This window comes from Cryptotermes secundus, unplaced genomic scaffold (genome assembly GCF_002891405.2).
Source record: "Cryptotermes secundus unplaced genomic scaffold, Csec_1.0 scaffold537, whole genome shotgun sequence".
NCBI lineage: Eukaryota > Metazoa > Arthropoda > Insecta > Blattodea > Kalotermitidae > Cryptotermes > Cryptotermes secundus.
Window position 1 is genome coordinate 1915270 of NW_019740661.1, and position 17753 is coordinate 1933022.

General features: G+C 38.1%; 1 protein-coding gene across 2 annotated transcripts in view; it reads right to left on the reverse strand.

The window, feature by feature from the left end:
* Window positions 1-17753, reverse strand: part of LOC111872505 (huntingtin-interacting protein 1) — an 81900-nt gene that overhangs the window by 4360 nt on the left and 59787 nt on the right. For both annotated transcript variants that reach the window (XM_023866493.2, XM_023866494.2), the window contains exons 11-17: window positions 16907-16995; window positions 14218-14424; window positions 13515-13695; window positions 10537-10626; window positions 7018-7215; window positions 3693-3946; window positions 444-596 (exon numbers count right to left, since the gene is read on the reverse strand). In XM_023866493.2, coding sequence (XP_023722261.1) covers window positions 444-596; window positions 3693-3946; window positions 7018-7215; window positions 10537-10626; window positions 13515-13695; window positions 14218-14424; window positions 16907-16995 — 1172 coding nt within the window. The remainder of the gene's footprint in view (window positions 1-443; window positions 597-3692; window positions 3947-7017; window positions 7216-10536; window positions 10627-13514; window positions 13696-14217; window positions 14425-16906; window positions 16996-17753) is intronic.

A 17753-nucleotide genomic window follows, 5' to 3' on the forward strand; every position in this document is an offset into this window, starting at 1 on the left:
TATTGTGTTAGTTGTTCATATCTATTGCACACCCCATGAATAGTGATTGATGACAATCCAACTTACTTGCAGAAAGGCTTGTAGTGCCATTACACCCACAAAAAATCATACATGAACTACTATGAACTGAACCCAGGAAATATAGATTTTACCATATGTCACTATGTGTCACTATTAATATGACAGGAACCAATTAACTAGCAATGCCAGGGTGGTGTGAAGGGAACTCTTGGGTCATGCTGGAGGCTTTATCCCAGCATCGTACACACAGAGTTCTGACTATGGGGAAAACATGAAAAAATTGGCAGTGGATCCAGCACATCAAACCTGATGAGAATTCAGTGCCTTTGCCCTAGATGACAAGGCTTCCAACTTCTACATATATAAATCTTCTGGCTGCTGTTTCCATCAGGTGTACTTCTTGCACACAAACAAGAACTAACCTTTCCTTGAGCAACAATCTCAGCCTGCAGTAACCGTGATTTCTGCACCAATACTCTGATTGCTTGCATGAGATTTGTACATGAATCCAAGATTTTCTCATTAACTTCAAGCTTGATCCCTGAGTCTGCTGCTCTGGATTTACTCAACATTTCCTGAAAGAGGAAAGATACATTTTTACATACACAGTACAAACACCACTTCAACTTGATGAACATAGGTACACTTATGGTGTGATAAATATCTCAATATTCACATAAAAGGCTACATTAAACGTACACATATAGAGTGAAAGAACAATTTTCATACCAAGAAAACAAGTATATCTGAAAAATTACAACACAGGTAACAGATAAATCCTGAAATATTTGTTAAGATAACGGAGGATATTTCGAAACTTCAAACAGAAGGTTGTGTTCCTTATGTTGCACTGGAAAGTCTATGAAAGATATCTCAGTTTAATTAGACAAACATTTTAATAAATCTACAGTTTCATTAATTAAATTTCCCAATTTAATTATCTTTACATGGTCTCCTAACAAAAACATTTGTTCTCCGAGTGATGATTTCTTATAATAAACTTTACTAAAATTAAAAGGGTTGGAGGTACTTAATTGCTGGCATTTGCAATCTGAGAACATACCAAACAGTGCATGTTATATAAATACAGATTCATATAAAACTGATCATTCTTGCAGTTCATCATAAATTGTGTTCTGTTAATTTTTCTTGGTCCAAATTGCATATCAGTGAATCAATTTATATAAGTTCACAGTGTACACTTAGAACCCAACATGAGACATACCATGTAGTAATTAACCTTTCTTATGTGGCACTGTACTTGCAGTTTTTGAAGAAGTTGTTATTAAGAACCTGGTGAAAACGTTAAGGCTGTTATGACATGTTATATTTTAATTTTTATTGTGTTATGACAACTTAGAACATCTCAGAAGAATTAAAGAGGAGCAGATACCAAAATGTGCAGTGAACTACAAACGTCATGGGAGAAGTCAAGAACACCCAAAATGAAAAGGAACCAGCAGATCAGGCCAAAGTCCTGAGCCATGAAGATGATAATTTCAGTTGCATGTTCAGGCAGTTATAAACAGCACACTACAATTTTATGCATGTGAAATAAAAAAAAAAAAGGCAATTTCAGTGTGTAAATACAATTTTTTTTATATGGTCTGCCCATAAGAGTCGTTTCAAGGCCATACAAAAGATATGTGAGTATAAACATCAGGAGATGTTAATGTATATATTCACCACAAATAACAGGAACAGTTTTTGATATAGCAGTAAAGATTTTTCTGCATGGATCCAATCATGTAATTAATTCTATTAACTATAAAAGACAGTTCAGAATGAAGTTAATCCTGAACATCTACCAAACTCGTTGTTAATACGAGTAACAAATGATGCCCCTTACCAAATTGTCCAGATTAACCCACAACAGCTTCTGCATCTAAGAAAAGTGTAACAATTGACTTGCTTTCAAATCATGACATTCCTATTAATGATTGAAATGTAAATCTAAATGTGTTCTCCAATGAAAATGAGGAAGCCACAGTTCAAAACATTCCAAACAGGGGATAGCCAGTAGTCTGTTTGCTAGCCTCTGTACTGCCCAGATCTCATCTGATATATCTGATATAGGAATCTGTTAAAGCACACATCACCAGAAAATATTTTGATTTCAGTTTAGGTACTGAAGTGAAATGACTGAGAAACAGATGAATATGATGACAGAGGAAGATGAACTTCAAGGTGCAACAATGTCTATCAGCATTAACAGAATTACTTATGGTTGGAATTTATTACTGACAAACTATAAGAACAACTTACAATTAATATTCAAGAGGACAGTGATAAAAGTATCCAAAGATGCTCTGAGGACAAGGAGGAAGAATATGACAAGGAATTGAGTGGAAATGGGGCACTGTACACGATCAACCAAATATGTAATGAAGTATGTAAACATCTGTGCTTATGAGTAGCCTTTCAACTCTCCCTACCTCCACCACTGCTAGCAAGCAGTGTTATACTCCCTCATGCAGCTCACAGCACATCAAACTAACCACACAGCCTCAACCAACAATTTTTCAACCAGCCTAAATTTTTAATTTTAATTTTAATTTATTAATTTATTCTATTGATCCATACTGGTACAACCATTGGATACAGAAAAGTAAAAAATATAAGACAGTACAATATTAATAAATAATGATAAATAAATAAATAAGACATGCAATCATTAAAAGATTTTGTCGAAAAAATAAAAATAATAAAACACTGTAAATAAGTGTGCATAACTTCCTGCAATACTGTTCTAAAAATGTCACTATAGAAAGTATTCGTAGTATGACACACCTCAGAACAGCAATCTGACAAGCTGCCTAAGTCACCGATGAACTTCATCAGGAAGATTTCAGATCTTTGAGGAATTCACGAATAACAAACACTGTATGATATAACACCTGCTATAATGTTTTAAGGAAGTTTAAGTCAGGCACATGATCAGTAATAGAAATATATGTAAGTGGAAGTCTCCTGCCCCATAACAATTTTTTTTTGGGGGGGGGGGGGTTCATGAAATCTGGTAATAAAATCATAACACTAGAGGCTAATCCACACTGACACGTTTAATTCCCTGCACTTAATATAATAACAAATCAATATGACAACCACTAGAAAGTCTGGAATAGATACCACTTACAGCAGGATCTTGTTATTTTATGTGGTTAAAGGTTTTAAAAAATATGTAACATTATTACAGTCATTCCACAAAAAGTAAAAGAACAACATTGCAGCTGTGCAAATTATTTTGCTTTACTGTTTGTACCTAACATACAAACCACTCCAATTGGGTTGTGTTCAATGACACTCAAGACAGAGAGTACCATTGCATGCAGAAACACATAACTAGGTTCTATAATTATTGGTACTGCGGAAAGAATTAGGTGCGAGTTTTCTCTTTACTTCCAGTATCGTACACAATGATGATCATTTCTTCGGTTAAGAGAGATGCAAATGTTTCATGACATTTAACGATTTCTCAGCTCTTCTTTCAATTTTTATTTGCAAAGGGAAATCTGTTGATATCTGAACCTAATACAGTGCTAAATTTAAAGGCAAACTTGACAGATTACTATCACAAATACAGTAAATCATCTCTACACATAATTATAGTATAATGGACTACATTCACTGACCTCCAGAAAAGAATAATGCACAACAGTCTTCATACTTACTTCTATCCGATTGGCAGCTTCCTCGATTGCTTTGTCCATACTAGCAAGCTCTGATTCAACCAAGTCACCAATCACTTCTGCAGAATCCCCTTTAACAGCATTTGTGAGTTTCTCAATTAGTTCTGCAACCTCTGACACTCTGCTTTTCACCGCGACAACATGAGCAGCGACGCCATCAGCTTCATTTCGATTTTTTATACTGGCCAGTAGAATTAGAGCTGAGCTTCCAACTAATTTACACACTTCAGCTATGTCTGTAAAGCAATTTTTCAAAATCATAAATACACTGATGCTGTTTAAAACTGTCACATCTCATTTCACTTAATGCAATGATGACCAGTTTGTAAAACTGAATGCAAAAAGGTGAATTCACCAACTTTCCATTTGCATATCATGGCATGAGATAAGAAAGGCATACAAAACTGGAGTCAGATAAAATGGAGAAAGAAATCAATTGTGAGACTCAGACATAAGACTGGAGGATAATATTAAAATGAAACTTACAGAAACAGAGCATGGTCTCAATTTAAGTGGTTCAGGATTGGATCCAGTGGCAGACTAATGTGAAAAATGGCAAAGAACCTCTGACCTCTACACAAAACGAGGATTGTCTTAATAAGCTTCTCAATAAGGACTCTGCTTTGTCAAGACAGTCAATCAGTTATATGCGACACTGATGCACTTCATCAAAGGAATAGGTATGTCTTAAAATTTGTTTTTTAAGTGATAGAAAAGGAGATGATGAAAATTCAGAGGATCAGATTATCAAAGCATTCTACTAAATTCAGAAGACTTTTATTTAATAGCCTTTTCTCTTCTGTCCACATGCTGAGAATTATTAGTACCAACATTCACATTCTCTTACCAGAAGACATGCACACACACTAAGAGATATCAGAGGGCCATGCCATTAGCTCAAGCGGTTAGCCGCTGGCTTCCCACCGCAGCGGCCCGGGTTCGATCCCCGGGTCTGGTCAAGTGGGATTTGTGATGGACAAAGTGGCGCTGGGACAGGTTTTCTCCGAGTAATTCGGTTTCCCTGCCAATCTTCATTCCACCAATTGCTCCACAATCACCCTCACCCATCATCTGGGGCTGGTAAAATAGGCCAGAAGTGGCCGCAGTACAAGGGACTTAGTCCCACCCCACTAGCAATAAAAAGAAAACAGATATAAGACTCACTTATCACATAAAGGTGCACTAAAGAACAATTTATTTATTCTACCTCTAATTGCATCTGCATATTCATATGTGGATCAAATGATTCAGACATTTTAATAAATTCCTTAGAATCTTTTAATATTTTATGCACTAATGCCTTCAAACAGAGTGACAATGAATATTACATAGCTTGAAGATTACAATTTAGTGTCAAAACACATAGCTGGTACATGTATTAAAATCTCAATGTATACGAAGTGGTATCGGAAAGTTCCCAGACTGTTATCGTTGTAACTGCCTCCGTGAAAGAAGATGAGAGGGGAGGCCAAGGTCACACTTCTGCAAGCCTATTGCATCAGTGTGCAATGTGACACCATGCTGTGAACACACCACTGCTTTTACACAAGTGCTTTTTTGACTTCATGTTTTGCTTTGTCTGTGACAGATGGTAAAATCGAGCAATATGTCTGCACCAAGTTTTGCGTGATGCTTGGTAAATCCGCTACCAAAAACCATGATAAATGTTCAGGGTGACCAAGCACCAGCAAAATGAGAGAAACTGTTGAAAAAATTGAAGAACTCATCCAAGAAGACTGTCGCCGAACAATCAATGAGCTCACAGGCACCACTGGGATCAGTTACGGAGTTTGCCAGATCTTAACAAAAGATCTGAACATGCGCCTCATTGTTTCTTCATCACAACGCACCCGCTCACACCTCCCTGAAAACCATAGAGATTGTGACGAAGAACAACATGGTTATCATTTCTCATTCTCCCTAATCACTGGGCTTAGCTCCCTGTGATTTGTTTCCCAAATTGAAAATGAAAATGAAAAGATGGCTTTTGAAACAGTGTCCGACATCCAAAGGGAATTGCAAGTGGTAATCAACAGCATTAAAGAAAATGACTTCCACTGTCTTTTGAAGCATGAAGAAAATAATAGGATCACTGTGTATATTCCCAAGGAGACTATTTTGAAGGAGATGGCAGCCAAAACTGAGTAAGTCAAGGCAGTATTTGTTTTTTACCTAGTTCAGGAACTTTCCGATATACTTCGTACAACTGATAAGTTGGCTAAAAAATATAATATTGTCACGAATTGGGTATGCGACACAATAACTTCACGCCGTTTTGGATCTAGCGAATTTATTGAACACTCGCTCTTACATTTACACAATGCACAGTTTCACCACTACTGCCATGCACTCAATACAACTCATACTGAATACTAGTAACTCTGGTTACAGTCAGAGTCAGAGTTACTTTACGACTGGCAGTTTAACGCCAATCAGTTTGTCTTGGCATCAGGCCCCTTGAGGCCCACGACCAGAGATTTTTTTTTTCAACTGAACTCTTGCGGTAATAGTCCTTATGTAACATCCTCTCTGACAAGAAGATGGGTCTGTCTCTTATGAATACATTCGACTTTTCGTCAAGTGTATATTTCACACATGTAATATGTTATCGAAAACTCTTCCTTTTGCTTTACACACAAGTCCTCTGTCGGTACAGGCTTTACAGAGCAGATCATGCCTAACTTACAGATCTTATGCTACAATGAAAACTTAGTCATTTGAACGGTCATAAGCTTGACCACCACCAAGTTTAAGCCTCTTATATTTTCTGTGTCTGGCTTCACCTTGTCCTATACCGCGAACATGTTCATTATCATGATTTTGTATGACTTCTGCTTGTCGTCTGCACAATTTTGTTATATAATCATATACATACAAAACGTTGAAGTAACTCTGGTTACACTGACGAATACTCCTATTATGTAGCTTCTGCGCTGACAACACAGAAAACAGTTACATGATAGCTTTCACTGTTGCAAGTCATGTTTACCGATTACCTAGCAACAGTCGCTGCCCTATTGCGTGACGCTGTGTTTACAAATGCGTTGCTGGGCCACGCTGCATAGCAACCAGTGCGCTTCAGCTCGGCTTGGCACAGACAAACACTGCTTTCCCTACTGTTGCATAACCTCGTTTCCAGTGTTGCGTAACTTGGCAACCAACTGTTTATCAAGGGTCTGTCTTCGTGGTATCTTGTTCCACCTCCCATTGCCCAGCAACGGTTAGACATGTCACAATATATTTATATATTATAATTATCATGCAAATTCTAGTGCAATGGAATGTTTCAATATAACGTCATACTTACGTTCTCCAAACTCTATATCAGGAGATGTGTTAGATGTGGTCTTTCCTTGCAGTATGTAATTAGCAACAAGTTGAGCCACACATATTACATTCTGAACCAGGTTATCAATTGCTGCAGAGTTTGAATAGAAAGACTTATATGAACTTCCAAGGTCATTTAATGAATTCTGAACTGGTTCAATCAAACCTCTAAAATAATCTGTAACAAGCAAAGACAACAATTAGGTAATTATTAGAACATTTCCCTACATAGCCAAACACTGATACATTTAAAACTAATTTCATAAAGAGAATTTTACACTTCCTGACCTTCTTTTCAAATTCAGGGTACTGAAATGCTGACTGTGGAACAGAAACTAAAATATCACCTCAAATAAATATGGTTTTATTACGAACTCTGTTACTTATATATTACTTCACACTTTTGGTCTGTCTTTTAAAAGATTTTAAAAATGAGCCTGAAGTCACAAGAAGTAGAGTAACTTTCTTTTGGCCGAACATAATATAAGGCCACATTAGAATAGGATTTCAAATACAGCCATTAATTTCAAAGCCAATCCAGTTTCTTTTTTTTTTAACAGGGTTTGGGCTAAATGTTACAAGTGTGCACAACTATTGAATGAAAATTAAACATAAAATATCGACACAAGGGCTGATCGTTTGATTGACTTGCAATAGCTTTCCGCCAGGAATGGGCAGTCACTTTAATTTCACGACTGGGCCTACTGTAAACTACAGCTTGCTGCAGCAGCAAAATGGCATGGTTCACAACATTGAATCTGACATACTTTGAACTGAAGTTCAGAATATCTTGTCTGTATGGCAGAACCAATCAAAGCATGTGTTATTTAGGAAATTCTGAACAAAATACATGTTTATCATAAAATAATGACAAAATTCTAGAACCCTTGCAACACCTACAAGGTGTGGCAATAAAGAAACCGGATTCATGCTCTAACCCTTTATTAAAAAAAAATCAGACAGTCGAAATGTTATCCCCTTCAATGTAGTCCCCTCCCCGATCCCTACACCGCTCCATGCGAATTTTCCACTGTTGGAAGCAGTGCTGCAGGTCATCTTGTGTTATGCTCTTCAAGAGTTGCGTCGCTTTTGCTTTCACTGCATCCACGGACTCGAACCTGGTCCCTTTCAGCGCAGACTTGATTTTTGGGAAGAGAAAAAAGTCGCACGGTGCTAGGTCCGGAGAATACGGTGGATGTTCCATCACTGGAATGTTGTTTTTTGCCAAATACCTCTTCACAGATAGCGCGTTGTGTGCTGGCGCGTTGTCGTGATGAAGAACCCATGAGGCATTCTTCCACATGTCTGGTCTCCTTCGTCGCACACGTTCACGGAGGTACGTCAAAACATTTTTATAATAAACCTGATTGACAGTCTGACCTTCAGGCACCCAATCAATGTAGATTACCCCCCGGATATCGAAAAAAACAATCATCATTGCTTTGAATTTGGACTTGCTCATGCGCGCTTTCTTCTTCCTAGGGGATTTGGGGCTCTTCCAATGCATGGATTGTCGCTTAGTCTCTGGATCATATTGAAGAATCCAAGTTTCGTCACACGTAATTACGTTTTGGAAGAAATCAGGATCATTTTCAATGTTTTCAAGAGTGTCAACACAGCAATTCACTCGATGTTCCTTTTGCTGGGGGGTAAGGATTTTTGGCACCACTTTAGCACACACCTTTTTCATGCCCAGATCGTCGTGCAAAATCTGTCTAACACTTTCCTTATTGATGTTCGTAAGTTCAGAAATTGCTCGAATGCTCAGTCGACGATCTCTTCGAACAATTCTAGCGACCTTCTCCACATTCTCTGGAGTTTTCGCAGTGGGAGGACGGCCCGATTTTGGATCGTTCCCGACGTTTTTCCTACCCTCCATAAACTTCTTAAACCACTCGAAAACTTGCGTGCGAGATAGACACTGATCACCATATACTTCTGTCAACAAATTGTAAGTTTCAGTGGCAGATTTTCCAAGTTTTGTGAGGAATTTGATGTTAGCACGTTGTTCTGCATTAGCACTCAGCATTATTCCGACGGAGCTCAGAAACACGATCCGCTTCTAACAATGGTCGCGGCCAGACTAACCGATGCACGTGAATGAAACTTTGTGTGACGGTAGAGGGAAGTCCAAGGGTCAATGCCCTACCCTCCTCTTCGTCAATGACGTGGCCGGAAATGAGTCATAAAAGTAATCCGGTTTCTTTATTGCCACACCTTGTATTTAAAGGATCTGGGAACCATACATTAATCTTAAATGCAGTTCTTATGGCTCCACGCTGCACTCAGAAATGAAGGTTTGAAGAGGTTATGTCTAAAACTAACACATGAACCACAGAACAATTTTATATTGTAACGTGCTATCTTACAGTCATTGCTGCGCAACGGCCACAATAGGAAGTTAACAGCCTACAATGAGTCTCCACAGTTACGACGAATACACGGAGAGTTCCCATAGAGACAACTCAATAATGGTGGGCCATTGCATAGGAATTGCAGAATTGCAGTATTAATACTGCAGTTCAGTGGTGTATGTATGTTAGCCATGTATTTGCCTGATGATGGCTATTAATAGCTGAAGCATGTAGCAGAGTCAAAACCAGGCACTGACCTTGATATAGTTGTCTTGTGAGTCTTAATAAAGGTGTCACATATTTGTGGGAGGCAATTTCCTTCCAACATCCTGAAATGAGGTTGGCTAAACTGTGTGTTTCTGCATGCCAGTGCCCCTTGTACATGTCAACCATGGTACTATTGCACCCACCTACCCCCATATTTCATACTCTTCTAAATGTACTGTGCAATTTTTTCTTCTTTCCATGTATAAAACACCGGATGAAAGGCTGTCACTTGAAAGATGTAGTTCAGATTCAAACAGCTTTAAAGATTCTGTTGCAGGAGGCTGTATATGATGCTTATGGAAAAGTTCTGACAAATTCTACAAATGCTGCCAGTAAGAGAAAATATTTTGAAGAGAACAGCTTCCAAGGCATTCTCAGTGCTCCAAATTTGAGATATAACAGCTGTCACAGAAAACTTGGAAGCTACTACAAAAAATCCTCTATGCAATTTAAGGTAACACTAGAGTTCAGCCAAAGTATAACATTTTAATTTTCTTAATAATTAACTGCTGGACAAATGTTAACCTGCAGTTGGTTGAATAATTTTCAAGAAGTGATGAAAGTGTAAAATTGTCTTATTCTTATTTTTATTAATAAATACTATATCTTAAAAATGACAAGATTTAAAACAGCATTTGAATTGTTGGAAATAATGTACTGTACTCCATAACACGATAAATTATTTAAAAACAAGAGGTATGTTCAACTATTTCGTTTTCTTCTCCCATCAACTAATATTAAACAAACATAAGCTTTTCAACCAAACATGCTTCTATGGATTCCTTACAGTAGCATCTTACTTTAAACATTAAAGCTCCAAGAAGACTGTTAAAACTGAAAAATTTACAAAGCAGATTTCACACAAATCAGTTCCATACCTGGTGTACATGTAACAGCAGAAATTGCTGGATTGTCAACTTCATGAATCGATTTTTGTACTACTCCTTCTGCTTGTGATATACATGTCACTAGAAAAGGAGAAATTTAAGTGAATTTAAGTAATTTCATACAGACACACACACTACAGGGGGTATGTACTCTACATGGCAAATATATAGAGGAGAATGGAGGAGAGGAAGACATAATTATTACTGGTTATGGTATGACTGCTTGTTTGGTCATGCAATTCCACTGATTCTTTCAAGTGAGCTCAGAGCCAGAAAGACATTTATAATCTGGTCCATCAGTTGTATTGGTCATATTTTAGAAAATCCTGTTATTTAGTGGACATTATATGTAAATTGCAGAACATGCTAGCCATGCCCTGTGATACCTATATACAAGGGGGCCCAAAAAAAATGCATACACTCTTCAATATACAGTATATTTGCTTAAATAATTTATTGGAAATCTAAATTTGATATATACAGAAACGGAGGGCTGCAACACACGTTGAACTAGAACACCATTAGCTTGTCAACACTTCTGAATTCAGCAGGCAACTGCATGAGCAACTGTGGCCAAGGTGTCCACTGGGATAGCAGCACACGATGTTTCATTTTCTTCCTGTAACATCTCCAGTGTCACTGGTCTTCTAAGATACATGACATCCTTCAGGGACCCCCACAAGCAAGAGTTGAGGGGTGTTAAATCAGGTGATCATGGGGGATACTCAACAATACCTCTTCATCCTATCCACTGACCTGGTAGTGTTTCGTTGAGGTAGATTCTGACATTTTGATGACAGTGTGGTGCGTGCCATCTTGCTGAAAGTAAATGGCTCATTCCCATAGAGCTGATGAATGGTAAGTAAAATGGATGTCCAAAACATGTTGAGGTACATAGGGCCAGTAACAATTCCTTCAAAAATGCAGTCCAATTAAACCCCTGTATGACAGTCCACACCAGACAATGAGTCTTACTGAATTGACCTCCATGTCCACATGACTGTATGCATTTCCTGTAGCCCAGTACACACAACTATGGAGTGTCACTGTACCATTCAGTTTAAATGTTGCTTCACCAGATCACCTGACCTGCTTCTGTCTCATGTGCACATTGTTTTGTGGCCCTCTGTGGTGGTCATGTAGACAGTTCTAACACCAGAGCAGAAGAGGTGGAACTCATTGCTATGCCAGGCTTCCCAGATCTTTGCTCGTGCACACCATGCACTGTATCATCAGCTTCAAATCTGACATGAATGCATGCAACTGTTAATCACGTTGGAGGGTCCGTTCCAAATTCATGCTGCCACCATCTTTGCACTTTCCACACATTTCCAAATTTCCTGTACCACATCAAAATTATCTTGCACTGCTCAAACAATATCAGTTCTGCCACCATTTTCTTTGACTGTCATGCCATTCAATAAGATGGCTGTGGCACTGATGTGACTAACATCATCTTCTGAGAGAATATCACACTACGTACGTCATACAATACATTTCGGTTGAACTTTGAAAATGTCCGTACATGACTTCTATTAAAGTGTTTATACATTTTTTGGTCCTTCTGTATACTATCACATATACATAAAGTTTTGTAAGCATAATAGTTATCATTGTCATTACAAAATTTCAGGCTACCATAGGAACAAATTGCCAAATGTTAACACACTGCATGAACATCAGTTATGTTGTATGTCATGAATGAGCACCCCTTCCTTCCTTTGACTGGACTGTGTCTGTTCTGTGAGTACTAACATTCTGATGTAAATATGTGAAGTGGAGTATACTATATATAGGAGATGATTTAGAAGTGACTATCTGTTGTCATTGTTGACTACAGTACTTTCAACTGATGATAGTGTGCTAACTGAAACATGCTGCACAGTGTCCATAAGCACTCAGTAACAATATGAATGGGTAAATAAAAATTACACAAACATTAGACATCATTATAAGCACTGCATATAAGGTGAAAACAAAGTTATACAGCATTGGCTGTTGTCTGTTACATATTAATTTCAACTTGTTTAAAACGGTACACATACAAGTCATATACAGTACCATCATATCACAGATGAATACTGACCAGATTTTTTTACCCTGTATCATTCCTATCATTTTGGTCAAAAGAATCGCTGATAATGGATGAAAATACAATTTCCAACCATGAACACAATAATCAGTGTCTACTGTAATTATTATATTTGGCACAAATGACAAGCAACTGTCATCTGCAATTGGCATTGTTACTGTTAAGACTCTGGAAGACCACCTTCAGATCTGCGGGAACTGGACAGCTTAATCCTACAAAGTTCATAATGATGATCAGTTGGATTATTTTCTGCACATTAACATCACAATGAATTACATTTAATAAAAATATTTCAGTATGGGTAATGCATTTTATAACCGTCTATCCATTTGGCATACCACTGTTTGGTCCCCTCGTCTAGTGTAAACGTTCTTATTCTGACATGGCAACTGAAAGGCTACAATAATTGAGAAAGAATAAAGGTCTGCTGCTAGGTAACGGCTCAATAAACATGTGTCCTTGGCAACAGGCAGACTCAAAACAATATAGGAATTGTTAGGGAATCAACATGCCACAACAGAGGAACTGCCCTAATGTTATATAGCAAGGGCTGTCGGGAAAGTTAGCCAGTGATAGCCAATGAGCAGATAGGGATAGCTATAGTGGCTATACATGATTTATCCATGTTCAATAAATCCCAATTGTCAATTCAAACACATCACAATACAACAGGACTTAAAATATTTCTTTCTGGGATATTTTGAACACAACTGTCTAAAAGATGGGAAATATATAATGAATCAGCTTACTAATTGGGCATCAATAAACAAAGGGATAAGAACTTCAAAGTGCACAGCAACCCAAGGCTCTGCCCTATGTCCCATTATAGGATAACATGCCAAATTAAGAATACTGCTTAAATTCAAGAGCAACATACCCAACAGCTGATACAGCCTGTTGAATTTTTCCTCCTGTAGTCGTGACTCCAGTTCTTTCATCCTGCCCTCAGTGTCTTTAAGTCGCACATCAAGGTCCTCCTTTTGAGCCAACACGTCTTGAAGCTGAGATTCCACTGAACCCTTCTCACTCAGAAGCCACTCAACTTTACAGGCTAGATTCTGCAATATGCATATATAAAATGTCTGGCAAGTCTAATGTTGAATGTCACACTCAGCTGTCCTGACTATAAGAGCTCTTATCAACTATTATAGGCAGGAGAAATCAATAACAGTATCTATTACCACAATATGTAGAGAAGACATAAATTCATGTCACATCTCAGGTCAAGAAAACTACTCCAACTACTTTCCACAGAAAAGTCACATGGTTAGAGGGTTACTCTATCACGACTTTCTGTACATTAGATATTACTTTCTATGAAACAATATATAAAGAGACATATTGCCATTTCCATATTCTCCACTGATTTTGACAGCCTTTTCTATTAATTATCAAACAAAAAAAAATAAACTGCAACCAGATTCTGAGTATCAGAAACAAACTAACTTCATAATTTTCAAAACAAAAATTCTGAAAATAAGAGGCATGAATACACTATATACTGCACTTAGAAATCATGTCTACTCTTCAGCAGATCCATTTGAAGCTAATATGAAAGAGTTTTTGCTCCGTCATCATACCTGATTTTCAGATTTAGCTGCTTCCTGACTTTGCTTCAGATGTACAAGTTCTGCTTGTGCTTCATTAGAAGATTTCTGCAGTGATTCTTCCGTCTGAGATTTTTCTAACATCAGTTCCTGTATTCTGGATTCAGCTTGGGCCTTTGACCTAACAGCAGCGTCACTCATACTCTGTGCACTAAGAAGCTGTTTATCTACATCAGCTTTCTATGATTATACAGAAAAGCAATTCCGTTAACCATCAGAAGAACATAAGAAAGACCAGAAACTACTTCTTTCTCTTATTCAGTGTTATACACATTGGACTATATGTAATTACTAAATGGTGTGTCAAGCAATTATCACTCCTGCTTTATACAGGGTGATTCACGGAGTTTTACCCCGGCTTATGGTACATATTCCTGGGGTTATTTCCTGCAAGATTTCCTTATAAACTTGTGGTCGATTTTCAACAGTTATGGAGTAACAATGGATTTTCGAAACGCATCACTGTGAATGCCGCGCTATGCTTCCCTCCTGGGTGGGTGACCATGTGTTCCAGTCAGCTGCGTCAGCAGATAAGGCAGACCGGCTGGAATGTTGCGTGTAGGTAGGCAGAGCGATCCAGTAGTAAACAGGACATTGTGTTGGAGACTTTGTGAAGTTATGATGCCGTACACATTTTCCACTAAGGAATACGCCGATATGGTGTTTGTTTTGGGTGTATGTGATGGAAATGCGAGAGCCACTGCTGCCAAATATCACCGGCCTTATCCTAATCGCAGGATTCCAAATCCTAAATCCATTAGCAGTAAATTCAACACATTTAGACAAACTGGTTCTCTCCCCAGCGTTTGTATACAATACGAACGAAATCCTCAGCATGAATTGTGCGAAGAAGAAAACATTCTCAATGCTGTAGAGCAGAGTCCATGTGCCAGTACAAGATGTCTAGCTCGGCGGTTCGGTATTTCTCAGTCCATGGCATGGAGGACTCTTCATGAGAACGGGCTGCATCCTTATCATTGACAGCAAGTACAACACCTACAACCAGGAGACCGTGCTCTTCGTCTGCAGTTCTGCAACTGGTTAAATGGAATTCGGCAGTTGTACCGCTTGATAATGTTCTGTGATGAGGCACAGTTTACATGGGACGGGGTCAACAACAGTCACAACTTACATGTTTTGGCAGACAATAATCCCCGTGCCACAACAGAATCAAATTTTCAACACCGATTCAGTGCCAATGTCTGGTGTGGTGTTCTGTATGATCAGCTAATCGGGCTGTTCACTTTTTCCTGGCCGCTTAACTGGTGAGATTTACCTCCACTTCTTAGAAGAAGAATTACCAGTTACTTGAAGATGTTCCTCTGGCAACAAGATGCCAGATGTACTTTCAGCATGACGGGGCGCCTCCTCACTTCTCCCGCGCAGTAGCAGCTCACTTGGATCAGCATTTCCCAAAGTGGCGGATTGGTCATGGAGGCCGTGATGCCTGGCCTCCCAGATCGCCAGATCTAACGCCGTTAGATTATTGCATTTGGGGCTGGATGAAGGACATTGTGTACCAGGTAAAGGTACAAACACATGAAGCGTTGCTTGAACGTATTCTGGACGCGGCGATGACATTAAGAAACAAACGTGTGGAACTGTGAAATGCTACAAGCACGGTTCATACGCATGTGATGCGTTGTGTTGACGTGCAGGGAGACATTTTTGAAAATCTTATGTAAATCCAGTCGTCTTCTAAAGCTCTACAGTTTAAAGGAAACAGATTGATAGAAGGGTGTGATATGCAACCATTGGTATGTTTACAGAATGGGATGCTGAAAATAATGTAATTTTGTTACATAAAATCGATGAAAAATGTTGCACAATGCAAAATTAAGAAATTGAGAAAAAAAAATGTTTTAGAATGCTTCTTTCCTGAAACATTAACGATTTAAAAAGTGTTTGTATTGTATTTCTAATTTTTTTTGGCTGAAATTCGAAGAATTGCCAGTTTTCAAATTACTGTATCTCTTTAATTATGAGTTGCATACCATTAGTATATTAAAATTTTTGTTCCAAATTACCTCAGGAATGCCCTCCCTAAGTGGGGGTAAAACTTCGTGAATTACACTGTATATAGGTGATCGCTGCACTTAAAATAGGTCACAACTGTTACCTTCCACATACGTCCACAATTAATCACTGAAAAAATCATACTGCCATTCGAAAACGTAACTTATGCAGTTTGAAAAATCCAATTAAATAACAGAAGAATCAAATGACAAATCAATTTTCTCCAATGTCTGGAATAAGAGTATGTAATATGTAAACTGCAACATATTAAATATCCTGAAAAATTTCTTCACTATTGTGCCAAATAAATCTGTACACAACTTCCCAAGGTAATAATAGCTTTATTCTTATGTACACCTTTGTTAAAGAATGGTACAAGTCCAGGAAGACAAATTATGTCAAAATAATTTCCCCCACCCACACACATTTAAGTCAGTCAGTACAATGACCCTGGCAATGCCACCATGGAAACAATTTGCAGGGAGGCATGTGATCCAAGTCAAAAGGATTATTTAAAAATTATTTCTTTCTAAATAAAATCTCAGAAACTTACCTAAACTGCTATGTTGCATGGTGTTATGCCAGTCACTTCTTTTATATTAATACAATCAACTTAAAAATGTGACAATCTAAATGCTGTTCTCACCTGTCGAATGAGTTTGATATGTTCCTCTCTTAGTTTTCTGTAAATATCCTTCAGCTTTTGGAATTTTTCTTCTACTGTTTTAGCCTTTTCTGTAACAAACACAAAAATGTCTTCACTCTTGAGTCTAGCCATAAGATGTGAAACACCAAATGAGGACCAATGCTGTGACAGCATGCAGACTGGTTCTGCCTACTGCACATATGAGGGCAGTGACAGAGGAGAATGGATGACTTGAAGGGGAAACTGAAAGTACTTCTAGGATTGTTCTGTATCAACCATTACATGTTCTCCCTTGGACTAGAACCTGGGGATCCAAAGTGAGGAGCCAGTGCCTGAGTTATGGCATATCTATAACAAACATATGGCATGTAAAGTGATGGAACTGCACTCCATGATATGCACAAATTTCCTTCCTATAGTATTTTTTATATAAAATCTGAAATTGTTAGCTCAGTGTTGTTCATGAGGACTCATATTTGTCCAGAAGAACAGGAACAGCATTATTAACCTTCTTCATCTCCACCAATTCATTCTATGAACATGTATAATGCATTAAAAATAGTACTTCCAAGATTTCCCATCTAGAAGGCAATTAGGAACAGGAATATCACAATTAATCTGCAGCCATGAAAAGCTGAAGGTATAGAAGTAACTGCTGAATACATGACCAAGTAACTCAGAAATCTGTCATAGTCATTCACTCTGATCTGGATGAAAATAACGCTGATGCCAGTGATAGTGAGAAGGTCTTAGTTGGCAGCAAATGACAGGAGTATGCATGAACACCATACATGCAGTATCAAAGCAGGTTATGTTTTAATAACAGTAATAACACACTCCTGACTTT